This window comes from Pseudorca crassidens, chromosome 15 (assembly GCF_039906515.1).
Source record: "Pseudorca crassidens isolate mPseCra1 chromosome 15, mPseCra1.hap1, whole genome shotgun sequence".
NCBI classification, from domain to species: Eukaryota; Metazoa; Chordata; class Mammalia; order Artiodactyla; family Delphinidae; genus Pseudorca; species Pseudorca crassidens.
The window spans coordinates 35,373,638-35,401,117 of NC_090310.1; the positions used below are offsets into that span (position 1 = coordinate 35,373,638).

The 27,480-nt window shown below is 47.2% G+C and overlaps 1 protein-coding gene and 1 non-coding gene across 7 annotated transcripts; one reads left to right on the plus strand and one right to left on the minus strand.

Annotated features, from left to right (window-relative positions):
• HMOX2 (heme oxygenase 2) lies at nt 1-27,059 on the minus strand. 6 transcript variants are annotated; one of them, XM_067706771.1, is made up of 7 exons: nt 26,922-27,043; nt 18,652-18,773; nt 4,797-4,924; nt 2,790-2,907; nt 1,936-2,427; nt 874-1,000; nt 1-784 (listed from the first exon to the last, which is right to left on the minus strand). In XM_067706771.1, the coding sequence occupies exons 3-7, from the start codon at nt 4,880-4,882 to the stop codon at nt 657-659; spliced, it is 951 nt and encodes a 316-aa protein (XP_067562872.1). In that variant the 5' UTR covers nt 4,883-4,924; nt 18,652-18,773; nt 26,922-27,043; the 3' UTR covers nt 1-656. The 6 variants fall into 6 exon arrangements, with proteins under 6 accessions (XP_067562872.1, XP_067562874.1, XP_067562877.1 ...); XM_067706773.1 differs by having other exon boundaries at nt 4,797-4,923; nt 18,646-18,773; XM_067706776.1 differs by lacking the exon at nt 18,652-18,773 and having other exon boundaries at nt 4,797-4,923; nt 26,922-27,059.
• LOC137208264 (U6 spliceosomal RNA) lies at nt 11,771-11,877 on the plus strand. The gene has a single exon (XR_010935579.1). It is a non-coding gene; the product is annotated as a U6 spliceosomal RNA (small nuclear RNA).
• Nucleotides 27,060-27,480: the final 421 nt, after the last annotated feature.

The following is a 27,480-nucleotide window of genomic DNA, read 5'->3' on the forward strand; positions in this document are numbered from 1 at the left end:
AGCTGTCAGAGTCCATTTTATTGAGTGCAGTAGCATTTCCACAGGTCAGAGAAGACAGGCCATGGGCAAACAGACCCCACTCAGGTTTCTGCTTGAGAGGCATGAGGACTGGCTACCCAGGACAGAGCTCCCAGGGCCTCTGAGGCAGGGTGCAAGCCTGGCTTCTGCCCCCTTCCTGGCCCCTGCCCCCAGGAGAGGTCCTGCAGAAGAGCAGCCACATCTAGGGAGCCCCCCTGACCCCAGGGCTATGGGAGCCTGAACTTGCTAGCTACTCCACTCCCAACAGGGGAAAGATGCCCACCTAAATGCCAACATGACGAGGAAGAACAGAGGGAAAGAGCCTTGGGGTCAGAGGTGTGGGTGCCCCAGCAGCAGAGCTGGTTCCAGAGGCCCAGGCTGGCCCGCTGAGCTGCAATGGCGGCTCCTGCTGCCGTGGCCTGGGGGCTGCAGGGAGGGTGGGCCTGCACCCAGGTCAGCATTTGGCCCACAGATGGGATGCTGACAGGCAAAGGCTTTAGCATCTGGCTTTTATTGGTTGCTTGTTTTCTCAAGCCCAGCATTAAAAAAAAGTCACCTGAGGTGGTAGTTTGGTCGTGGGTGGAGGTAAGGGCAGGCCAGTGGTCAGGAGGAGGGCGCCAGCATGGGTGGTGGGTCCTTCACATGTAGTACCAGGCCAAGAGGCCGGCAGCCAGGGCCACGCTGGCGGCCAGGATGAACTGGAGGCTGGGCTTGCTCAGTACAGCTAGGACTGTTCGGAAGGGGCAGCTGCTGCCCTCCAGGGCACCTGCACAGCAGCACCAACAAGGGACATGGCATCAGCGGGGGACACGGACACAACCACCCTGGGGGGAGCTCAGGACACACGAGACCTACCTTTGTCTTGTTTAGCAGCGTAGTAGGGGCATTTCCGCACATCTCCTTTCCCATCGTGCACAGGGAGCCCGTCCTCCAGGGTCTCTTTGGCCAGCAAGGAGCCAGCCTGGTCCAGTTCACTGAATATCTGCAGGTGCAGAGGATCGACAGCCATCACTGGACTGTGTATCCTCTGTTTTCAAAGAAAAATCTCTCTCCCCCGGACACGGAGCTGGAGCAGGCGAGGCTTGCTCAGGAGTGCAGAGCAGCAGCCCCAGTCCATGCCCCACCGCCGAGCTCTGGGAGGTGTGGCCGCGCCTGTGCTGCCCAGACTGACAGCCCACAACTGAAACTACCAGGGGACAGATAGGAGAAAGCAAAAGCGCTGCCCCAAGACACTGTGTGAGCACTGGTACTTCCCTACTTCCAGCCACTGGGTATTTTTAGCAAGAAACAACAGAAAAGGAGGAACATGGGAGAATGAGGCCCTGACAGGGCTGATCTAGCCTAAGTGGCCCTCAGAGGCCTGCTGAGATCAGACTAGAGGGCTGCCAGGCCTGTGGTCAGGCTGGCGCTTCACCACCTCCCGTGGCAACTTTCTGGTGCTGAGGGCTGGGCCTGGGCTCTGGACACAGAATCAGCCTCCCCAGACTTGGGCCCATCTAACAGCTACTTGTAAACTGAGTCATTCTCACTCTCCTTGGTTCTCTCCCTGAACTTATCAAGTAGGGCTTCTCATAGCAATCCTTGCTAAAAAGGGGGAAACCCATTCCTTAAGACCAGGATCCTGGGGTGAGAGGGAGGGAGATGGCTCTCTCCTTCCCAACCCCTCAATGTGCTGGGGACTCGCCTTCCCAAAACACAACACACAGGCTATCAAACAAGGCAGAGCTATGACTGGGTTCGTGCTTTCTGGCCTGTTTGGTCCCTTGACTTTCTCTCGGGCAGGCTGTAGCTCCTGTCCTAGTGCACTGATGCCCATTTGGGCAGCCCCTCTGTCCTAGTGCACTGATGTCCATTCAGGCAGACCCACAGCGGCCCCCCGCGGTCAGAGGCCCTTTCCCGCCTGACCCCTGGCAGTACCTGCATGTTGTACTCGAAGGCCTTGTTGGCCTCCTCCACAATCTTCTCTTTGGTCTTCAGGTTCAGGTCCAGGGCGTTCATCCTGGCCCGGTAGAACTGCTTGAACTGCTGTGCATTGTCCACATTCTCAAACAGGTAGAACTGGGTCCCTTCCCCTGTGCTGGGGAGTTTCAGGGCCCGCTGGGCCACCTTCTTCAGCACCTGGCCCCCTGAGAGGTCCCCCATGTAGCGGGTGTAGGCGTGGGCCACCAGCAGCTCTGGTTCATTCTGCCCCACGCAGTGGATCCGCTCCACGTACTTTCGGGTGGCCTCGGAGCACTGCACCTGCTCCTCCCAGTCCTCACCATAGAAATACTCCATGTCCTTGATCAGCGCCGCCTTCCGGTGCAGCTCCGAGGGGAAGTACAAGGGGGCAAAGGCCGGGTGGTCCTTGTTCCGGTCCATCTCTTCCTCAAGTGCCGAGTATGTGAAGTACAGTGCAGTGGTGGCCAGCTGCCGAGGGCGATGGGGAGACCATGGGAAAGGGAGACCTTGGCCAGCAACTCCCGAGCCCACTGCCCACACTTCTGAGCAGCTGTAGACAAAAGCTCGAGTAGCACCCCCCTCCATTCCCCAAAGGCCTACTTTTATACAGTGAATTATTTCACATGTGCAGGAAGCTTTTGTTTCTTAATGACACGGTGAATTCTTTGGAACATGGATCACTTCCTTTACATCACTATGTTATTCCACTTAAGACATGAAACCACAGCCTCGCTGAGAAAGCATGTAGTATGGAGAAAGGCTCTCCAGGGGGGCTTCCTCATGGGACTAAGGCCCCCAGCCCGACCCAGTCCATGACCTAGGGCACAAACCTTAAACAGCTCCTTCCTGATGTTGCCTTTCAAGAAGTCCTTGACAAACTGGGTGTTTTCTGCCCGGTCATGCGCTTCCTTGGTCCCTTCCTTCAGGAGCTCGGAGAGGTCCGCCATCCTATGGAGAGAGCATGCATGTGTGTATTAGCCCTTCCCAGCTCTAGGCTGACCACTTGCTGAGCTAGAGGCAGAGGCTGCTCAGAAACTTGATTCCAGCCTCTTACCAAGAAGCACAGGGCAGGCAGACGTGAGTCTGCTCCAAGGACTTGGGAGATACTCTGGATGACTGTGACCTACTCCTCCACAGTATCCGTGTCTCTCTGAACCACCCAAATGAATGACGCTTTGCTACTGTGGCCCCCTAGTGCCCGAACAAACACACCACAGTGTGTGCTGGCTTCAGGGAACAGACAACCTTTGGGAATGTCTCTCCTGCAATCCACACCACTGAGAAGGACTGACCATGCATCTCCTGGGGTGGCCCTGCTGCTTTCCTCCCACCTTGGACCCACAGTGTCTTCAGGATTACATGTGGCTGGGTCCAGGAGTAGGAGGATGCAAATGAGATCAAGGCCGGGGAGGTTAGAGCCAGGACCTAGGTTTGTGCTGCTTAACAAAATTATGCAGGATGGAGTGGTGCTGACAGATGCCAGTAGCCAGTACCAGACAAAGTGGAGAACGCACCGAGTAGGGGCTCACGTGCGTCCACACAATCATCTACTAGAGCGAGAAAAACCTGACCTCTTGAAGCCCAGCCTCTGTTGGCTTCTTTAGGAGACTGGCTCATATCACTCATGTGCTGACAATAATTTATTATTAGCAATTATTTCAAGATATAAAAAAAGAACTTTGCTGGAACTCTACTCACTGCTCTGTGGTGACCTAAATGGGAAGTAAATCTAAAAATGAGTGGATATATGTATAACTGATTCACTTTGCTGTACAGCAGAAACACAACATTGCAAAGCAACTATACTCCAATTTAAAAAAAAAAGAATATGTGAGATATATATATATATATATATAATACATACATGCATACACATATATGGAATGGAATATTACTTAGCCACAAAAAATAATGAAATAATGCCTTTTGTAGCAACATGGATGGACTTGGAGGGCATTATGCTATGTGAAATCAGAGAAAGACAAATACTAAATTCCACTTACATGTGGAATCTAAAAAATACAACAAACTAGTGAATATAACAAAAAAGAAGACTCACAGATATAGAGAACAAGCTAGTGGTTACCAGTGGGGAGATTGAAAGGGGGAGGGCAATATAAGGGTGGGGGACTAAGAGGTACAAACTACTATGTATAAAATAAGCTACAAGGATGTATTGTACAACTCAGGAAATATAGCCAATATTTTGTAATAACTATAAATGGAGTATAACCTTTAAAAATTGTGAATCACTATACTGTACACCTGTAAGTTATATAATATTATACATCAACCATACTTTGATAAAAAATAAATATTCAGAAAAAAAAAAAAGAACTTTGCCAATGACAGGGCTACAAGGACAGGCTAAGAACAGTGAAGAACAGGCCCAGGTAACTAGAGGCTTTGAGTGAACTGGTCCTCCCCAGTAAGGAAAGCCCTGAAGTTAGAGTTGCTCCCACATTCGAGGGGGTGGGAGACACTGGAAAAGGTGCCAGCTTTGCCTCTGATTACCCTTTCTCACCCCAGATGACAAAACGCTTAGAATTTTAAGAAGAAAAAAGGACCAGGAATATCATCAAGTTCCACTATTCAGCATTCCTAGCAGTGCCCGTCCTGCCTCCTCGTATGATGGAGGTGACGGTGAGAAGGAGCGGGCAGAGCGCTGAGCAGCCCAGGGTGCCATATGCTGTCTCTTCAGTGCCAGCCTGGCGTCCGGGAACCACAGCAGCATGACTCTGACCACACCTGGTGCCTCCAGCACCTAAAGCCAGGTGTGCTGGGCATGGCAGGCCCTGGGCCCACCTGACTCAAGATGGCCAGCCCCCATCGCTCACCTGGTGTGGTTTTCTTTTTCTGGGGCCCCAGAGCTCTTTTTCTCTGGCTCATCCACCCCCTCTGAGGTCTCCAGTTCCGCTGACATCGTTGCCGGGTGTGGTTCTTGCTGCTCTCACTACTCTGGTCCTGCAGAGACATGAGGAGTAGGTGATGCGGCGCCCACGACAGTCACGTCCCCCAAACACCTGCTGGCTCTGCTCTCCCCTGAGCAACATACGCAAAGAGTCACCCACGTGCCTCAGGAATGTTTTTGTTAAAAATAAAGCTTTGCCGTTACTGGGACTATATCTGCATATGGACAAAACATGGACAGTGGTGACAGTATTGCACTGATGCTGAACTTGCTGTTTTTTATAATTGCACTGTGGTTAGTTAAGAGAACGTCCTTGTTTTAGGAAACACATACTGAGGTATTCAAAAGTAACGGGGCATACTACCTGCAACTTATTGTCAAATGGTTCAGAGACAGAGAAAAAGAGCGCGCGTGTGCGTGTGTGTGTGTGTGTACAGGCACGCACATGGAGGGGGGAGCACACACAAGTAAAGCACATGAGGCAAAATGCTGATGGTAAATCTGGATAAAATGTACACAAGAGTTCTATGTACTATCCTTACAACTTTTCTGTATTTCTGAAATTATAGCAAAATTAAAAGTTATCCAAAACATAAAATAACAAAGAAAACATCATTTAAAAAAAAAGAGCAGTGCAGCAGCTCTCAGTGCGGCAGCAAGCTCATCTAAGCCAGTCCAGCCTACCTGTTAAAGGCAGGTGGCCTTGTGCAGAGAAGCACACAAAGTGGAACGTCAAGGCAGGCCATTCAGAGCAGCTCTGCTTTAAAGCAGAGCTGCTTGAAAGGCCCCTGAAAACCTGCATCAGCTACACTGAGTCACCACGCAAGCAAACTGTCCCCAGCCCACTCCAGACTCTGCCCGGCTGATGGAAATAACAAGTTAGCCAATCGGTGCCTGCTGCTTGCTGCCACGGCTGAGCCTTCCTCAGCCAGGGAGATACGGTCCCAGAACACAACAAGCTCACCCTCCACTCCGGCAGTGCAAAGGGGTGGGAGCCCATCTGGGAACTTTCCAGATGAACAGCAGCACAGCTGCACCAACAACTAACAAAGTAACGCAAGACCAGGGCTACCAACTCAGGCCAAATCAAGCCAAGAAAAGAAGAGACCTTAACTTTCTACCTCAAGCAGCATCTACTTACTGAGCATTACTGAGCTCTACCCAGAAATAGGTACTTCTTTGTTCAAGCAGAACAAAGAAGTACAAGAAATGGTCTTTGAAAGGTATAAAGAAGGCATAAATGTCCCTGAAAGGTATAAAGAGTAAAAAACAACCTCTATCTCACCCCACAGATACAACCAGTTAGTATTTTGCTAAATATCCTGAGTTTTCTCTAGATAACATCTTCTTTGTTATCTTTGGGGATATTATAAGGCATGGTTTTGCTCAGCAGGATCTTTCTGAACCTTCTCTCACCTTTAGATTTAGTATTTATACAATCGGATTAATGACAGGAAGGATTAAGTGAAAATACGGAAGCATAGTGCCTGCCATTTGGTAAGCACTCAGTAAATATTAGATATAATGGTTTGTACTTGCCCAAGAACACTTAGAAAATAGCAGAAAGTTAAATAAGCCAGACAAAGCATGGTACCATTTCCATGCACAATCTTTAAAAAAAAAAGGTTCAGTTCATAGAACACAGTGGAATGGGGGCTGCCTCGGAGTGGGGGCAATGGGTAATGCCTGGTAAAAGGGTACAAATTTTCAGTTTGAATAAGGTCTGAGAAGCTAATGAATAGCATGGTGACTATAGCTGATAATAGTGTACTGCGTAACTGAAATTTGCTAAGAGAATAGATCTTCAGTGTTCTCACTTAAAAAAAAAAGGTAGGGGCTTCCCTGGTGGCACAGTGGTTAAGCATCTGCCTGCCAATGCAGGGGACATTGGTTCGAGCCCTGGTCTGGGAAGATCCCACATGCCACGGAGCAGCTAAGCCCACGCACCACACGTACTGAGCCTGCACTCTAGAGCCTGCAAGCCACAGCTACTGAGGCTGCAGGCCACAACTACTGAAGCCCGTGCGCCTAGAGCCCGTGCTCTGCAACAAGAGAAGCCACCACAATGAGAAGCCCGCGCACTGCAACGAAGAGTAGCCCCCACTCACCACAAGTAGAGAAAGCCCGCGCGCAGCAATGAACACCTAACACAGCCAAAAATAAATAAAATAAATAAATTTATTTTTTTAAAAAAGGTAAATATGTGAGGTGATGGATGTGTTAACTTAATTGTGGGGATCCTTTCACAATGTATGCATATACCAAATCATCACGTTGCACACTTTAAACAATTACAATTTTGTCAATTATAACTCAATAAAGCTGAAAAGAAGAGAGAAAAGAAACAGCAAAATAGGGCTTCCCTGGTGGCGCAGTGGTTAAGTCCGCTTGCCGATGCAGGGGACACAGGATGGTGCCCTGGTCCGGGAGGATCCCACATGCCTCGTAGCAGCTGGGTCCGTGGGCCATGGCCACTGGGCCTGCACGTCTGGAGCCTGTGCTCCGCAACAGGAGGGGGCGCGGCGGTGAGAGGCCCGCGTACCGCAAAAAAAAAAAAAAAAAAAAAAAAGAAACAGCAAAATATAGAAAATGGGACCTTCTTTTGACTCCAAATTAGATACACTCTTCTCTATCAAAGTGTTGGTGACGGTATGGTGCAGACCATCAACAACAGACGGGATCTGGGGTGGGGGAGAGGAAGTGCCTCTAGATCAAGCAACAGTATGAACAAAGCTAGAAACTGGACAGTCCACAGAGATGGTGAAAGGCTACCCAGCTATGTGTCCTCTTTCTGAGGGGTCGAGGTAGACTCTGCCAACTGTGGAATAAGCCCCACATAGCTTCCCCCAGCTTGTTCATACTGACCCAACTTTACAGACTTCTTTTTTGGCCACACCGCGCGGCCTGCGGGATCTTATGGGATCTTAGTTCCCTGACCAGGGATGGAACCCGGGCCCTCAGCAGTGAAAGTGTGGCGTCCTAACCACTGGACCACCCGGGAATTCCCCAGACTTTTAAGAAAGAACATCTGAGCTCCACTCCCTTAGGGACCCTGAGAGCCACAATTTGTCCCCAGCTGCTCGGCACTCAGACTGCAGAGAGAAGAGGGTGCTGAGATGAGAGTTCTAGGCTTCCCACAGGAGGGAGCTGCAGTAAAAGGCCCCAGAGGCTCTAGGCAGGTGCACGGCCACACTGAGGACACGCCCCAGGCACCTGAGGACTGCAGCCCGCATGCTGCTTACAGGAAAAAACTAAAATCAGGCAAAGACAAGAACAAATGCCATTCGGTTGCCTAGGTTACCAACTGCAGTAACTTAGGTAAATTCCTCCACCTGATCATCATGCTGCACAGCAGTGATTGTATGAGCGATTAAATCTGACCATTAACTGTTTTACTTGATAACTGCACATTCTGGGAGGTGTAGCCACTTGAGCAACAAGGCTTCTGCTTCTCTTAAAAACACAGAGGAAGGCAAAGCCAGTTTTCCTCCAGTGCCCGTCTTGGCTTTTTTTTTCTCAGCAGCACTTTATTTGTGCCAGTCCTCCCTCAGGCACACCCTCCGCCCACGCTCTTCAACCTGGTCCTGCCCAACAGCCCCTAATTCCTTCCTCCCAGCTCTCAGGAGGCCCGACTCTGCCCCCAGGGGCGTGGCCACAGCTGTCTGCTTCACTGCTGTAGCTCCAGGGCCCCCAAAATAACAGGCTCTCCATAAACACATGTTGAACAACAAATCCAAAGGAATGAAGGTGGGTGTAATGCGTGCCGCCAACAGCAGGCATCTGTGGCCAGCAAAGCGCACTCTGCGGTCCACTACTTCAACAGGTTCTAAACTCAAAACACGGTTTAAGGATTTTGCTTTGAAACAAGGACAGATACCAGCTTATTCCATCCCAGTGGCAAGAATACTGAGTCCTGGAGTTTTTACACAGGCTAAAAACTCCATCTGGCAGGGAAGGAGAACATTCTCAGCAAGGCTCAGTTAGTACATTCAACCCACACAGGCTCGGTGCCAGGAAGAGGGCTGTGTCCATTCCTGAGGCCTGGCCACTGTTCCTCAAGGGAGTGGCCTGGGGTGCAGCATTCAGGAGCCACCTTGCACGTCAGAAACAGAAATCACTTCATTCTCTGAAAAGCTACATGGCCAAACTTGGTCAGGCTGACTTCTACACTCAAATCCTTTTTTCTTTGTAGGAACCACTGTAATCCCTAGAAAATCAGAGGCCAAATCATAAATGTGGAACCTTTCTAGACTTCAACCTCTTGTTATCAACAAGAAGCTGCCCCAACCCCCCCAACAAAAACAGAAAGATCCCAAAATATTCCACTGTGGGAAATACACTTCAAGAAGTATTAACAGTAATCAAAAATGATAAGTAGCCATACTATGACATTTGCAAAAAGTCACACAGTCTAACAATACAGGGCAGGGCTACTCAAACAACAGTAAACAATGGAATCCTGGCACCACAGCAACAAGTTGACGGGCTCTACCCCTGCATAAAGAAGTCTACATAAACTTCTTTGTTAAAAAAAAGGCCCCCAAACACTGACTACGACTATCTACAACTAAGTATACTGATGGTGACAGGAAGGGAATTTGGAAAACTATGAATACTTGTTATTTGTTAGACTTTTTAGCTAACTGGCTCCTTCTTTCATATAAAGTGGCTCAATTCTCTTGAAAGGGGGGAAGGAAAGGCATGGGAGGAGGGAGAGAGAGAGCAATTGGACCAAGGAAACCAGCTAAGACCCTGTACTGTACCAAGTGGTCACCAGGAAGTCCCCTGGGCCCTTTACTTTGCTCTTACTAATTCTAGAAAGGTCAATCTGCCCTCTCTCTTCTACTTCCAGAAAACTGTGACTTTCTGTTTGTAAAATCTACTTCCATAACTCCATAATTCCTGTACTCCTAGCTGTTCACCCGATCACTACTGGTTTTCACTCCCACTCCCACACCTGATCTGAGAGAAGCGGCAACAACGTCCCGATCACCAATGTTCCCTCCTGTGGACCTGGCCCAGCAGATCCACAACACTCATTTCAAAGCCTCTGCCCTGGTAAATGACAGGCTCAATCAAGACTCTAGGGCTTCTGAAAAAACAGTCATGTTCAAAGACATTAAATCCTCCTCCATAGAGACTCACATCAGCAAATCTCAGGTCAGTCAGCCTGGGACACGGCTGCCAGACGGAAACACAATCACCACTCCTTCCCCACCTGGTGATCCCAAAAGGCACAGTGGAGACTTCATCCGTAACAATTCTTTTTTTCATTCCCATTCTTCTTCTTTGCCCTGGAAAACCACAAGTGAAGGAAGGGGGCAGGTTGCTGAGCTTGGCCAGAACTAGAGAGGAAGGAGCGGGGAAGGGGGAGGAAAGGCAGGCAACCAGCTCCCTGAAATGAGAACAGTTCTCCTGCCTGACTGGAATTGACAGTGACCAGCTATCAGCTACCGCAACTCATGGGATGCCCACAACATGAGCTAGTGCTGTTTTCCCACATACACAGAGGAGGAAGCAGCCAGACGGAAGGTGAGTGGCTGCTCCCTCCCTACCGAATGGCTTCCTACTGGGCACCAGAAGTCCCTGCCTGCCTCCTAGAAGGCTGTTGGCGGCTCAGAGTTCACTCCGGTCTAGAAGTGGCGTCACATTTATAAGAGATGATTATTCTTCATCTTCCACAAGTGCCATCAGCCTGTTTCCCACCCCATTAAACTATAAGCATCCTACAAGACAGATCAAGACTCCCTCATACTCTGAGTTTCTCAGAGTCCAATACCATGTTCCAAATCATGTACAGCACAGCACCCTGAGGAGTCTCCAACCTGAGCTGTTATTGTTGCTGATGCATGAATGAAATGCCTACTGACAAAGCTAGCTAAATGAAGGGGGCGGGTGAGGGGTGACAATAAAATATGGATTAAATTCTAAAATACCAAGTAAAATAATAAAAAAATTTAGTTGGGTACTACCTCTCTGAATTAAATGGTATGAAATCTGGTTTTATTTTTCTTCAAATCTGACTCCTTCCCTCCCTCCTTCCCTCCTTCTCTCTACCTCCACCCCTCTTTCTGGTGGTCTGGTTTTTTTCTAACTAATGACTTGTTTATAATTCCCATGCCTCTGAGCTGGCCAAGGCCATTCTCACCTCACAGGGCCCAGCTGGGCTGTTGCTTTCGTTTAGGAGCCAGTGTTGTTTTTTCTGCTGCTCCCCCAGAGTCCTCTCCCAGGGCTCCAGCAGCCCAGGGTCTCCCCCATAGTCCCTGCCCCGGGCTGCTCTCCCCACATCAGAGGCGGACACTGACTCCCTGGGTCCCTCTGACAGCACCACACAGGCCCAGTCCCACATCCTCTCTCCCCTTGCCCAGCAAGGCTGCTCCTCACCCGCGGGCCTGTGAGGGCAGGCGCCTCAGCAGGCTCTGACTCCTTTTCTTAGCCAGTACTGCTGGTAATGAGGCCTCTGGTTTCTTCTGTCTCAAGGTGCCTCTGGTCATTGGTGCAGCCTTCTTCCCACAGCCCATGGAGATGTGTTTGTGTGTTTTCCACTCTTCTGGCTGAACTAATACCTTTCAACTGTATACATCTTTGTCTATGATCTCACCCCACCCACATATTGTGACATTCAGGAGGGTCATAGTTAAAAACGATGCATCACCTGTCACAGAAACCATGCACAATATGTGCCCCATAAATGTTTTCAGATGATAAACACAGAATACAAGAGTCCAAGACACCCCCTTTCCTGGACTACAGGATTTGTTCCTTCTCTACATTCCCTTTTCACCTTTAAGTGAGAATACCTGTTTCTGTTGAACAATCCCATAATCAGGCCAAGTCAATTCTTAATGGTGCCACATACTCCTATCAGGCAAGCCTCAGCAGATAAAGAAATGGGTTGTTGTGCTTGCTTCGGCAGCACATATACTAAAACTGGAACGATACAGAGAAGATTAGCATGGCCCCTGCGTAAGGATGACATGCAAATTTGTGAAGCATTCCATATTTTTTCCAATAAAGATGTTAAAAAAAAAAAAGAAAGAAATGGGTTGCTTACTCATCATGCAAGTTCTTTTCTGAATATCTGTCTACACAAAACGAGTAAATTCTAACATCCTCCTTCTAACCCTATATATGATCTGGGGAACAAACAATGCTAGGGCTACTGTGGAGGGAGAGGGAGAAGGAGAGAGGAAGCCAGGGGGCAGGAAGGTGCATCTCTTCAGAGCTTCCAAATCTCTCCAGCTTTCTCCACTTTTCACCTGTAAAATGCAATGAATACCTGCCCAGCATTCAACAAAAGACTATTACTAGGATCAAACAGGATAATGACCATGAAACCACTTTATAACAAATGTTAATGTTACAAAAAGAATTGAGAATGAACTCAGAACTGTTTACTAGCTGGTCTACCCTAGAAGACACTCCTGGTGAGCTTTTTTCAGACCGTGCTAGGATACCAGGAAATTCTCAACAGGGGGAAGAAGCCCTGTTCCCGGATGCAACGTGGAAATAAACTTGCTCTCCTCAGCACTGTTTAAAATCCAGTATTTATAAGCGTAAACCCTGCACCAAGGGCCAGTTTTGCACCCCAGCTGGCATATGGATATGAAGAGGAGGTGCAACCTGTTTTCTGTAGCAAACAGCCTTGACTGTCCCTGCACTGCTCCCAGACCTCAGGGAGGGCTGGAATGATGCAGGGGAGGGGGGAGCTCAGTGGACCTGTCAGTTTACAGGGGCCACTTTTGGGCTCCCACTTACTGTTGATTATTGCTCTAGACCCAGCTCACCTTCGGGAATGGAAAGGTAGCTGGGCCCTGCACAAAGGGTATGGTCTTTAGAGTTAGAAAGATCTGGGTTGGAGTTCCAATGCTTAGTAGCTCCATGGCTATAGGTAAGTCGTAACCTTCTGAAGGCTGAGTTTCATCATCCATAAAACTGGGTAACAAAACTCTCTTTGCTCCACATTCTCGAGTGTGCTGTGAGGACTAAATGAGCTAATGTGTGCACAAGTGCTTCATGAAACTTAACGCTGCTCAAATGCTCTCTTGAGAAAGTTGTTGGCGAAAACGGGCAGCTGGGTGATTCTGAAACACTGAGGAAGAATGTGAAATTTGGTGAATCCCTAGATAATTCTGGGCAGGTCACACCTGAGGACTTCTGACTCAGCCCTCATCCTCTGACAGTGTCAGGAAATGGGAATTCCTGCTCTTTCTGAGGTGAGACCTGTGACCACTGAAGCTAGAAAATCCACACTGCAGATGCTGCTTGATGCTGGCTAAGTTGGATGTTGGAAGCGGTGCACAGGGTTGACTCAGCTCTTACTCTACGAAGCAGTGATAAGAGGGGCCTCCCAAAACCCTGAGGAAACCACATCACCTAGATCAATACCTTCTGAGTTTCTAGAATAAATGACCTGAGGTCTCTGAACTCTGGTGCTGCCACACCTCAGGAAATCTTACACACAAGCTTCACCCATTTCATTTTGATCACTGGGTGAATTCAATCCCACAGTTCATTGAATGAATGGATGACTATTAACCTCTTGACAAAGAGCAAGTTCAAACAAGGATTCCTGGAAAAGTGGGGAGTCCAGGGACACAAAGCTCTTGCATCAGATTTACTCAACACACACCTGCATATTTGGGCAACAAGCAACCAGAAAGCAACTAAGGGCACTAGTCTCTTAGTAACCTCAAAAACTGGCGTGATTCAGGAAGTCCAAGACTTCTCTGGCAGGCTTTTTTCACTATGGAGGGGTGGGCTCATCTGTAGCACATTCTAATACAGCTGAGCAAGAATTCAAAAGCAAACACTGGGACGAAACCTGAAACACTGAAAAGAGCAGAGAAGAGGCCAGAAATCTACTGCTGCTGGCACCAAAGACGCCACTTCCTACTACAAATGAAATAAATACAAGACCTGCCCTTGTTCCCTGAGTGCCACTGGGTCTCAGGGCTGAGAAGACAAGACTCTTTAGTCCCATGAGAAGGACCTGGAGGGATAGGGGCTGAAGTACTGACTGAATTCTAAAATGGTTAGGTTGGGATTTTATAAGAACAAAGCCTAGGCACCAGACATCTACAGGGCTGGTTGTAACAGAGTAAATGCTGGTGGGTCATCTCCATCAAACAAAAATCATTCCAACTTTGGAACAATCTTGAAAGCACATGTCCTGTGGGTTAAGTGATCAGCCACATTTCCTTTCACTCAGGTGCAACAACTGTCACCTGTGACTTCAGCTTCTCTCATAAATGATGACTACAAATAGCATTTGGGAGTTGAGGGAGAGAGTGGATGATTAGGATGCTTCTGCTTAATTTCCATTTTGGAAAACCTAGAAGTGCTATGGGCTCCCAGGTAATTTCCTCTGTACAAACAGGATCAACAGAACCTAAGCAGCATCCTTGCAGGGACCAAAGGCCCTCAAGTTCACCCAAGAGAGGGTGGTGCAGAGGAAGAGCACCAGACTAAAGTCTAACAGATGTGGACACACCAGACTAAGTCACTTTCGAGCAGAATCCCATGACTATGAAGGAACTAAGATCAAGAGAATTAAGTAATATGGCCAAGGTCACTCAGAGTAAACAGTCGAGCTGGGACCAAACCTGAGTCCTTCTGAATGCAAGGTGATTCCTCCTGTGTCCCCAGCTAACCCTCAGTGGTACATGAACGTGAAATTAGTAGGGTGTCATGACAGACTACTAGCAACATGGAAACTGAGGTTATATTACACTGCATTTACGCTAACAGTGGAGGGGTTTGCTAAACCACTGAGTGCCATTTGTTTTTTTAGTATGAAAAGTGAGCTCAGTCCTATGATTTCTGAGAAGTAAATGCTCAGGCTCCCATTTGAAGATTCAGAAGCTGCTGCTGCCCATCCCCACAACTCTCATCTTGGCTCACTCAGAATACAGGGCAACCCGAGAAGGTTGTCCCCTGGAGAGCCCTACTTTTGTTGACTAACACGGCAGGCCAAGGCTGGAGATGGTTGGTCCCAAGGGGGAGGATTGGGACTCCATTCCCCGACCCCCGCCACCACTCAGTGCCTGGAAGGAAGCAGCCAGATCTGCCAGGTCTTGGTGGACAATGAAGCCAGAGGCTCTGGGGCATCCCAACACCAAGAGGAAGTCACAATAGAGTCTGCACATTTCTATAGTACCTATTACCATAGTAACTACAGAGAAACAGAAGACCTGGTTTTAAGAATCTGAAAGCGTGTCCTCCATGTGTTAAGTGTCTAAGACCTATTCAGTCCTTTCTGTCTACTGAAAATACATCTGCCTTTGAAACAGTAGTGTGATGGATAGGAAGTACATCAACATAAACTTCTTATAAGATTAGCAACTCCACAGGCCAAGGCATTGGTCAATCTAATAATCTAATGAGGTGGCTCCTCTGTCTCACCTTGGACCTGTTTGGGATCTTGACATATTTCCACAGACCTACAGAGTTAGGTGTCATTCTCAGGCTTTTTCACGACTGCCTAGATTCTGGCAGCAGGGGAAGGGGTGGGTGAAGTGGTGGCAAGGAAACAAGCCCTGACCAAGAACTGGCAACTCCAAGACCCTGGCCCTGTCCTCACAGGCTTGTGTCTATGGTGGCAGGGGACCAGCAGCAATAGCTACCGGACTTTCTTAGAGTAAGAGGCTCGGCTTTCCCAGCGTTCCCAGCAGGTCCTGCCTCCACTGGAGGAGCAGTCAGGAGCACAGAGTAGGCAGCCTGCTGCCACTCAACTCTCTGGTTCCCTGTATTAATAAATGAGGCAACAGCTCCTAGGAATGGGGGTGCGCAACTGTTTTCCTCCCTCAGTATATCTGGCCTATTTGTACATGGATGAAAATATCCCTAGGAGTAGCCAGGAGCTAGAGGGTAGAAAAAATATACTGTAGGTGATGTGAAGTTATCAGCAGTTAGTTGTAACAGCAGCCCTCTCTTCCACTCTAAAAAGCATCTCAGAATGAGAGCTGACTTATAAGGATAATCTTTAACTCAATAAAACTTATTTTTTGAAAGACAAAATATTCAAAAATTTCACTGTTAGTAACAATTCACTTGCAACACCCCTCAAAATCATACTTGAAAGGCAGAAAAATCAAGGTGGCACAGTGATTACTTAGCAAAATGCCCTCAAACTCTTTTTCTAGATACTCTAGGTCTTCACTGAAGCCTTCTCAGATCCAAGGTAAGAGATAACAGATCATCACACATTACTCAACCTGGTCTATCCATGAAATTTCCACAGCCATGTGCATTAGTTTCCTCACCAAGACGAAATGCCCAGGACACAGCCTCCCCATGCAGTAGTCACCGGCAGTAGCTCAGCATCTGTATAAATGTGACTATTAACTTAGATGCAAATATAAGTATTTGTATTTCGGTATACATCCTATGACATGCAGACCGAATCCCTCCACCTCAAAGTTTCTGGAAGATGGGCTCAACAAATCTAACAGCAGCCATACACACAGAAGTCCTATCTGCACAGCACAATGCTGTGCTGACAGGACACCAAAGGAGTTGAGGCAATGACTGAATTGCATGATGATCTCTAGAGCTGGCCTATGGTAAGCGCCCAACAAACCTGACCTGAACTAAGCCCAGCCAAGAGAGAATCCCCTGCCACACACAGGCTGAGAGGCAGCAAAGGGCTGTGGTCAAGGCACAGGCTCTAGTCAGGCAGGACAGAGAGAAAACCCTGGTTCTGCTGCACACCTGCTGGGTGGCCCTCGACCAGGTACCTCTCTGAGTCTCAGTTTCTTCATCTGTAAGGATAGTAATAACAACTCTGCAACGTAGGTATAAAAATGAGATAATTTACTTATAAAACTGCCATATAGTATGATGCTGATTAATAAACTAAAGAAAGTGTCACTTAAAGTTAACAAATGTTCCTGTATACTTTTAGTTAAGAAATGGAAAAACCCCTGTCTCTATGAAAGGCCCTACAGGTAGCATCAAATCTATACTGGGATCACAGACTGAGTTGAATGCTCACTGTGAAGAACCTCTGTTTTCATTCTGATAACACTAGATACCAAGAAAGGAACAGAAAAACCTTGGAATTTCTAGCAAAATAAAATTTGCAGAGGACCTAAAGGAAGATGATCACCAGAGTTCAAATTCTTTTAAGGAGGCTCTGAACATGAGTTAGGTGAAGCCCCTCCATGCCACAGAGGGTCAGGATCGGGGACGGGACATGTTACTGTTTTGTTTCTTTAGAGCAGCTCATCGCTGTAAATAAAAGTTTAGGTAAATGAAAAATGTACTTGAAAATTCTGATTTCCATTTAGGTCTCTTGCCGATCAATCCCTAACCCAGCAGTTCTCAGATGGGGGCCGTTTTATCCCTCAAGGGACATTTGGCCATGCCTGGAGACATGTTTGGTTGTCACAACTGGAGGATGGGCTGTGCTACTGGTATCTAGTGGGTCTGAGGTCGGTCTGATGCTGCTCAACATCCCACAGAAAGCACAAGTGCGCGCGCGCGCGCACACACACACACACACACACACACCAATAACAACAACAATTATCCAGCCCAAAACGTCAACAGCACCAAGGCTGAAAAACCCCGCTCGAACCTCTCATCCCTTCATCAGTTTACAGAGACAAGAAGAGCTTTGTTTTCAGGCTAAGCTTCACACCATCCATCACACCTTCATCAAATATCCTTTACAGAGATTTCTGAGGAAACTGAATTTCCACCAGAAAACAGAAGAGGCTGTAGGTGGGGCAACTTGGCACTGCCCACAGATGACAATGAAAAGGGTCACAGTACCTTCCTGGGAATAGGACTGATTTGTATTTAGATCGCTAGGAGGCAAAACCTTTAAAGTAGGCTCAGTAACAAAGCCAGGCAGAGGTGAAGCCCTGACAGAAATGTGCTCACTGACTTCTTGGAGGAATAGAACATAAAACTGGGAGAAAATCTAATTATTGTTTATCAGTCTGGTGTCTGACTGACAAGTAGGCTAAGGATGAGAACTAAGCTCTACTACCAGGTCTGCGCTAGCTAGCTGTATTACACGACTGCCCTGAACTCCAACATCCTCATTTATAAAATAAGAGGCACTTCTCAGTGAGCTGCAGGGAAGATGGTATTTAACAGGAGGCAGAGCAGGAAAGACTGGGTTTCCCCCACCCATTTCAGACAGAGCAGCTCCCCTATTCCTCTGAAAATGGAGTTGTACTGCTTCTAAAAATAAGGTCTAGATAACAATGAGCTGGATGATATTGGAGGCATGATGTTACATTAAGGGCTACCTAAGTAAGCCTTTCATGATCTATTATAGCACTTGTATTCTGTTACAGTATTTATTTGTACACATGTCTTTTTTCCGGATTATGGCCCATTTATCTTTGTCTCCTACAGCCCAACACAGGGTACCTACCTAATCAGGGTTTGCTGAGTGAATAGACAATTTCCAGAATGTAAGGTATTCTCAAAATCAAGGTATTCTCAAAGAGCAGATGACAAAGAGAACATTTAACAGTGAATCCCAGAAATAAGAAAAATGCCTGGCTAGTGAGTAAGCATCTTTGAGCAGTATTTTTACTGCAGAAATTGCTACTGATGGAGGGTGGGGGGTGGCACAGACCTTGTAGGGGGACCAAGCACATGATGCTCTGTGCTCAAATAGCTCACTGAAAGAGAAATGTTGCACTGCATTGGTTTTAAACTGGCTTCCTAACATTCTACAGATACAGCTATTGACCACACACCTTTTAGATTTTAAGGACTTTGAAAGCCTGATTAAGAGCAGAATACTGCCTTACCTTTTTTTTTTTTTTTTTAAAGAAATGGATAGGTGGGACTTCGCTGGTGGTCCAGTGGTTAAGACTCTGCACTTCCACTGCAGGGGATGCGGGTTCGATTCCTGGTCAGGAAACTAAGATCCCACATGCTGCGCAGTGCGGCCGAAAAAAAAAAAAAGAAAAGAAAAGAAATGGATAGGCAAAATTTTAACAGTCCAGGTAACAAACGCTTACCAGCACTCCTCCACTCCATGCATGCACAAACCACTGACCCTTCCTGCTGTCCACCTCTGTGAAAACCGTTTATTTTCCCCCAGTTGGCTTTAGAGAAGGGATTTCACAGCAGAATTCTCTTCATGTTCGTTAGTCTAGGGAAGGTGTCAACCTTCTTTTAACATGCCCATATCCTGTCTTTAAGCACATTTTGGAGGAAATACACCAAGGCATTAGGTTATTATTGCAAGGGGGAAAAGCAAAATGCTACAGTGATCGCAATTTACCAAAAATAAAATAAAATTAAAAAAAACAGCATTTTGCCACTGTAAAACGAATAACTTCCTGTTCCATGAGGCAGCCTGCACAAAATACATAAATTAAAGATACATGAGGGCTTCCCTGGTGGCGCAGAGGTTGGGAGTCCGCCTGCTGATGCAGGGGACACGGGTTCGGGCCCTGGTCCGGGAGGATCCCACATGCCGCGAGCGACTAAGCCCGTTCGCCACAACTACTGAGCCCACGTGCCACAAGTACTGAAGCCCGTGTGCCTAGGGCCGTGCTCTGCAAGAAGAGAGGCCACCGCAATGAGAAGCCCATGCACTGCAACGAAGAGTAGCCCCCGCTCGCCGCAACTAGAGAAAGCCCGCGCACAGCAACAAAGACCCAACACAGCCAAAAGTAAAATAAATAAATTAAAAAAAAAAAAAAAAAAGATACATGAAATGGGTGCCTGTAATTCCCAAGAGGTCTCCAGAACTGGTCAAACATCGTCACCACTAATCATTATCGAGAGGAAACTCAAATAGCCCAGAACATCTACTGCTGACTAAGGACCTGATTAGGCAATAATGAATGAATAACTAGGGTAAAAAAGGTAGACACGATGGGGAGGGCAAATGTCAAGAAAGGAAGAGAATCATGTGCTCCAGGGCTTTGAGAGGTATGCTCACCCCTTTTCTCAAACCAAACCCTACACGGAAGGCTAATACATGGAGCAAGTACAGTGGAGCATCCACAGTTAAAGCAGTCAGGGCGGGTGGGAGGCAGGAGCTCAGCTCCTCCTCCGCCCTCAGGAGCCCTGAGCTCAGCATGCTTTGCTGGCTGTGGTCTGGGGCAGCTAGGGCACTCACTCTGAAACAGACGGTTTCCATTCTCGCCGTGTGTGCTAAGTGACGGCAGCTCTAGGACAGTCTTTTAGGTCTGCATGTCCAAAGCAGCAGAGGGAAGCTAGTCTTGAATTAGGCACTGTTCACAGACCTGCCCAGGGCTCCCTCCACTCTTTCATACCTTGTTTCCAACAGTCTAGTAGTTTCTGAAAAACATCCTGACCTTCCAAAAAGCATGTGATTTCTGTGCCAACTCACCCTCTCCCCAACACTCCTGCTTGGCTCTAGCTCTGTATCACAGACAGGTACACACTCTATTGGCTGCACTTGACTATAAGGTCCCTGAGGGCAGACCTGGAGCCTTACTCACACCAGTCAGGTAAAGGCACTTTAGCTACCCCACTCCTGGGAACCAGATTAGACCACTGTGTATGTGGGAACATGCTGCCCTTTGCATGAACACTCAAGTATGTCCCATGACACTTGATATTTGGTAGAAGGCTTCTTGTTTACAAAGGAATCCTACGGTTTCTGTCTCTAATCTTCCATGGAAATACCTCCTCATCTGAAGATACAAATTCACAGACGTGCACTTCTGAAGATGGGTAGCAAGGGTATTTGTCAGAATATAATAATCATTAGCCTTTTGAAGTTGCAAATCCCTTTGAAAATCAGATGAAGACTTCAAACTCTCTCTCCAGAACAATTATATATTTAAAAAATGCTACCTATGCCATTCCAGAGCAACCACAGGCCCCTAAAGTTCACCTGTGGACCGAGAATTCAGGTTAAGAATCCCTATTCTAGATGAGTTACTTTATGAGAGACATTCCTTTTGTGGGTAATATGTTTTTAGTAAAACCCCTTAATGCTTATTCATTAAAGAGGGGTTTCCCCTCCTTCCTTCTTTTCTCTTCCTACTCTGTCTTTTACCTAACCCAGTGGGTTTCATTCAAATTATCATCTTTTCCACTTCTCAGCTCCATACTTCCCTGACCTCGCAGAATACTGAGTGTCAAAACAACAATCATAAACCATACAAAGTGAATTTACTGTTTTGCACCTCCTCAAGGTGACTGCCAACCCCCTGTGAACAAGGATTGCTGGATTTGCTGTTGTTTTTGTACATCCCCTCAGTGCCAATAGTCTGCACACCATAGAGGCAAGACATGTGTGCCAAATGGGCAGATAGTTAGCTTCTTTGTCCTTCTACCTGTAGGCATTTGCACTTGGATGTGTTGACTTTAAAATCTGGGCATAAGTCCCGGAAAAGCCACATGCAAAGGGAAGAAAGCATAACCTAGAGCAGCCAGTCACCCCACTTTGTTCCTTCTGGGTCTGCCGGTAAGACTTTTTGCAAACACAAAAAGTGTTACAAAGCAAGACAAACATGACACTGAGCACAGACACTTAGAAATTTTGCTGAGGCTGACAAAAACCCAAGTGTGGCAGAGGAATAGAGTGTTTTTGTTTGTTTTTGTTTTTGAATATTTTGGTTTTTTGGCCCCGAGGCATGTGGGATCTTAACTCCCCAACCAGGGATCGAACCCACACCCCCTGCATTGGAAGGCGAAGTCTTAACCACTGGACTGCCAAGGACGTCCCAGAATAGAGTGTTTTAAAAGTTATTTTCTAATTAGTGGGATACCTGCTACTACTAAGCAAAGAGGAGGCGTGACTCTCCCCTTGCCTTCCTGTAGAAAATCAAGGGAGTAAAGGTTTAATGCCACTTCATTACGTCTGCTTTTCTCATCTGCCTTCAAACACTACTACCTAGCCCCCACTCCCACCCACACTCAGTTTTGCTCACCGATTGTTCCCCTTCATCTGCCTGCCCTCCTCCAAATTGCCCTGGAAATAGTTCCAGGTGACAACAGCTCCTCTGCAGCAGCTCCTAGTGGTCTTGCCAGAGAGAATAGCAGATCCAGTACTAAGGAAGGCATGTGACATGCCATCTTATCATCAACAAACACTTATAATGCTCATGGGCTCTACGACTACAAAGAGGCCTAAGATGTTCAGGACCTCAAGCAGCTTTCAAATGAGAAAGAGACAGAGAGAAACAGAAAGATAAATGATGTAACAGGTGTATTATAGTATAAATGCTAATTGTGCAGTACAGACAACAGTGCTAAAGATGGAGCCTTATGTTCCAGATTTTCCAGGACAGTTCTGACTCAAATATCCTGTCTCACCAACTCCTTCAGTATACCTGTATGCTCAGACTATGGGTCCCACTGTTTGGCATAATAAATATGATCACCCCAGTGACTGAGGAGGCAGGTCAGCCAACTAGATTAGCTAAAAGCATGATGGCAAATTGTTTTTAATCATGCTAGCACCTTCCCATAGCCCTAAGGTAACTGCGAGATTGAATATAATACAAGACAGTGAAACTTGAGGCTTCCAAGACTGAGAGAGCTCACTGGGAGAAAGGCAAGAAGCTGGGAGTATTGAGAAAAAGTCAGGCTGGCGGGGTGCTAGACACCTGTCTCTTTATGCCATTCTTCCACAAAGCCCTTTTAAAGTTACTGAGAACTATGACAATAATTAGACTTATGATATTCCTGGGAAGGAAACAAATCTATTCGTGTGACAAAAATTAATTTTTCCCCTAAGTGGAGAGAAAAGAATATCCACTTGCTGGGCCTCTGGCAGAAAAGCTGACCACAGTCACTGTGTGCAGCAATCCGCCCTTCCTGTCCTCTCTGCTGTCTCCTTCCTCATGTATCCTGTCGCTTACTTCTCTGCCTTCCTACCAATCTATTCCCTCTTCCATCCAGCCTGGGCTTTAGACAAGGAGGCCCCAAACAAGAATCACATGGGAAACTTTAAAAACACAGGTTCCCAGGCCCAACCCCAAACTTAGTGAAACAGAAAAGTTTGGAAACCCCTGTCTTAGATTGAAAAGCAGCATTCAAGGCACTCAAGACTTGAAGGCTCATCAAGAATTAATCTCATTTTTCAGACACAGAAACTGCAGCTCAAGGGGCTAATGTTTTTCTCATGATCAAAAATATACCACAGCTTCCTTTTTGGGGAGAAACAAACCGTTTATTTTTCACTCTTTCTAATATAAATTAATATGTATTATTTGGATACATATACACACATGTAAAACAACATTGTCTAGTGTTGAATAGCTGTTTGTGAAAATAATGGTTACAAATTGATTAATCAGCTCAATTTTGTACTTAATCCAATCATTTTGAAGTGCAAACAAAAAGTTAGTGTATATGTAGACTTTCAGAGAGAGAGATACTTAAGCATACATTTGAAAAAAGAACCCTCCTCAACATCACATCATTGAACAGCAAGAAGACACACAATCTGATGCAATTCCTACTCCAAAAGCAGACTAAACAGCCCTTGGATTACTATTAAAATATTTGCTTAAAAGAAATGTATCACATAGGGAAATGCACGTTTGCTAAAAGCCTTTTAAAATTACATCAAAGCAACATTAAAACCTGCTCACTGAGAAGAGCCTCATGAATTTAACTGCTGTTTTGAAATGCCTAGTTAAGGTTTAGAATATTACCTTGTAAGGTCTGACTATAGATGTGGTTGATATGACGACCCAGAAAGAGTTCCTGGCTCCACTGCAGTCAGCCACAATCGCAATTTAGATGCAGTCCTCTGATGGGCTGATTGTAAACATATTCCCTTTATAATAGCTACGCACCTCTAAATTATCTATAGTGAACTACAAAACCATTGTTATTCTTAATGGAAAGACACTGGTCATACAGAAAGGATTTATGAATAAATGTAACTGCATATCCTGTAAACCTATGTAACACTGTTAGACCAGACCATCAGTTATGGGCTGCTGTATTTCAGTACTGTGTGTCAGATTTATTAGAAAGTTTAAAAGAATTTAAAGCCAGATGCCTTCATTAGCTGGCTTTACAATGTGTAATATAATGGGAGACATCTTATGGTAAATAAATGAAGTCAACAGGGAAAAGTAAACCTTGGAGTGAACTATCACAGAGTACCCGAGTGGTCACCAGAGTGAAATAACTTCCATATAAAAAACAGGAAGACCCCAGTATAAGCAGTTATATTAACTGTTCCAATTAAAGATATGCCCCCTCCACTCTCTCTCATTGCTGGCAAGAATTAATCAGTAATGGCACTGCTTCTCAGCAGGGAAAAAATACCCTGAGAGATTATTCAGATTACAATAAAAGGAAGAGGGGCTTCCCTGGTGGTGCAGTGGTTGAGAATCTGCCTGCTAATGCAGGGGACACAGGTTCGAGCCCTGGTCTGGGAGCATCCCACATGCCGCGGAGCAGCTAGGCCCGTGAGCCACAGCTACTGAGCCTGCGCATCTGGAGCCTGTGCTCTGCAACAAGAGAGGCCGTGATAGTGAGAGGCCTGTGCACCGCGATGAAGAGGGGCCCCCACTTGCCACAACGAGAGAAAGCCCTCGCACAGAAACGAAGACCCAACACAGCAAAAATAAATTAAATTAATAAGATCCTACCCCGACATCTTCTTAAAAAAATAAATAAATAAATAATAAAAGGCAGAGCTTTCGTCCTATACTTTTACACAAACAAACCTAACAGATATAATAAATTAAGTTAAAAAGCAAAAAACCTTCACTGTGTTCAACACAAAAGGAAATGTGACCCAGATCTCTTAATTCTCCCATTAACTAGTATCAGGAAAAGAGACTGCATTAAATGTCTATTTATCACTTTTTAGTTAACTATGGTCAATAACATACAAGGAGGTAATGTATTGTTCAAATCTTTCTCTCCAAGGAGTTACAAACTAAATTCTGAATTTTACACTGAAATATACAATTCCAATTTTCAAAAATATCTTCCTCCTAGAGGAGTAATATTTCAGTTTTTGGTGCAAACCTGATACAGAGCCCAACTATCCTATGAACAGAGCCCAACTATCCTATGAAGAGAGTCAGCTTTTAAAAAGAAACCAAAAAACCAAGGTAGCCCAAAGGTCCCAGCTATTTTGCTTTTCAACAGACTCAAGGAACGGTAAGCCAAAGGCAATGAATACTTTACTTTCTGTAATTCACCTTCTCCTTGGCATTGTCATTTCTGGAGTAGCTCATACTCCTGACTCTGGTGACTCACAGCATATCATCTCATTGGCTCAGGCAAAGGAAAAAAGGAAATCAAGTCAGACAATGGGGGAATCACAGATTCTTCCTCTTCACATAGCCAGTCTGACAAGGTCACTCAGTAAGTGTGTTTCCAAGCTCCCTGGAATTCCCATACCCCCAAGAGTATTTTGGCTTAGGTACTGTATTTGAAAACTTTTCCCAATTTCACCAAGTAAACTTGAAATGCCCAACTGAAATGTTAGCTCTTGGTAAGCTTGTGATGTCTTGTCTTGTGATGTTTCTTGAAAAAAACATAATGAATAAAGCACAGATTTAGGGACTTCCCTGGTGGTGCAGTGGTTAAGAATCCGCCTGCCAATGCAGGGGACCCCGGTTCGAGCCGTGGCCCAGGAAGATCCCACATGCCGCGGAGCAACTGAGCCCGGGCGCCACAACTACTGAGCCTGCACTCTAGAGTGCGCGAGCCACAACTACTGAAGACCGCACACCTAGAGACCGTGCTCCACAATAAGAGAAGCCACTGCAATGAGAAGCCCATGCACCACAACGAAGAGTAGCCCCCGATCGCCGCAACTAGAGAAAGCCCGCGCACAGCAACGAAGACCCAAAGCAGCCAATAAATAAATAAATATAAAATAATAATTTTTTTAAAAGCACAGATTTACTCATTTATATTCCTTATCCTCCTCCTCGCAAAAGAAAACCTAAAAATTTTAATATGACAGTTAAAATTTTAATCAAAACACCTGGTTAATGCCTAACAGAAATTCAAATACATAAAACCAGTAAGCTCCCTGTTTCCTTCTGCTTGGGAGGGCAATTTAGGGGGAGAGGGAAAAATGTCTAGTTTAAATAACATAATCCATTTCCAACCTCCATGGCTCTGTTTAGGAAAGAGCATGGGATCTGGGAGCAGACCACCAGGTACAAGGCCATCTGTGCCATCTTCTTGATTGTGGGATGCAGGTTAAATCTCTTAACTCAAGATTCATCATTAAAACCCATTTCACCTGTGGGAAAACTATCAACTCACAGGGTTTTGTTAGGGGCTGAGAGTGAGAGGGCTTCCTGAACTGTAGAGCGCCATAGGATGTTTATATTTTTTCAATCATGCTCCGCCTTGTGTGGTTCACAGAGCCATGAATACAAGACAATAGGATGAACAGCCACAGACCACAACAACCAGTTCATCAGAAGTCATTTAAATGACATGACACAGGCCTTGTGCAAAGACTGTGCAAGGCGGTCCTGGCAGCTTTTACGAGACAATTAATACACCTAGGGCACTGCGCTTATGAGGTGACAAGCAGACTCCCTGCCAGACTAACCGGTTGCCCCTGACGTTGGTCCCTCGCAATCTGGCGGCCGCGGGTCACTCCGTCAGTCAAGACAGTGACTCAAAGGGCCCTACGGACCGAGGTGAGTCAAGAGCAGGAAGGGCAGAGCCCCGGCCCACGCCAACAGCCCAGGCACGGCTCTCCGCTGCCGGGCCAGGTCTGGGTCCTCGCCGGCCCAAGGTGGACAGACGTGCGGGCTGGGCGGCCAGAGGCTGCAGGCCCCGCGGGAACGCCAAGTCCGCCCGCGGCGACCAGGGGGTCACCTCCCCCGGGGCACAACTACGCGAACTCGCGGCTTAGGCCTCCCTGGGCCTCTGAAACGCCGTCTAGGAAGCGGGGTCCCCCCGCTCGGCCCCCACCCCGCTCGCCGCGTTCGCCCCCTCCGGGCCGCCCCCCGCCCCTGGCCCGCCACGGCTCCCTCAAGCGGGCGCTGGGGCGCAGCGGGCCATGGCCGACCGAGCCCAGCTCCCGAGGGCCCGGGCGGGCCAGGCCCGCGGAGGAGCCCCGAGGGAGGGGCGGCAGGGCGCGGACACTCACCGGCCGCGGGTCAGGTCTGCTGCCCGTCAGCGCCAAGTCCGCGCGTCACTCAGCGTCTAGCTCAGCGCCGCGGCCGCCGCAGCCGCCGCAGCCAAGCAGGCGGCCCGACGTGCGCACGCAGCGGAGGCGGGGCCTGCGGAGGACACACCCCTGCGGCGGGCAAGTGGCTGCAATCCCAGAACGCTGGTCGGCTGCGGAAGTCGAAAGTGCTTGCGACTGAATGATCCATTCATTAGAGGGGGTGTTTATGAGGACGTCTCGGGGCTAGGCGCTTTTCTTGCCCTTTGTCACACCCTCTTCAGGCTCATCTAACACTGGGCTCCACCTGTCCCTTCTGTTTCAGCCACACTGGTTTCCCGTCATTTCCTTAACCACGCGACTGGCTGCAGATTAAAAGACTGGTATTGTCCGGTACTGGCAAAGGTGTGGGGAATGAGCGGTATTTGCGGGAGTTATTGGGAAAGGGGGGACAGTTTGGCAAAATATCTGTTAAAATTCAGAATAGGCATTCTCTTTGATCCAGTACTTCCACTTTTGGGTAGCTGTTCTAGAGAAACAC

Bases quoted from the DNA above. Each gene is read 5' to 3' on its own strand.
- HMOX2 (XM_067706776.1), bottom strand. From the start codon at position 4,882: ATGTCAGCGGAACTGGAGACCTCAGAGGGGGTGGATGAGCCAGAGAAA. The intron at 2,428-2,789 runs GTTTGTGCCCTA...CGCCCTCGGCAG, and splicing joins TCAGGAAGGAGCTGTTTAAG to CTGGCCACCACTGCACTGTA. The intron at 1,001-1,935 runs GTACTGCCAGGG...CTGCACCTGCAG, and splicing joins CCTTCGAGTACAACATGCAG to ATATTCAGTGAACTGGACCA.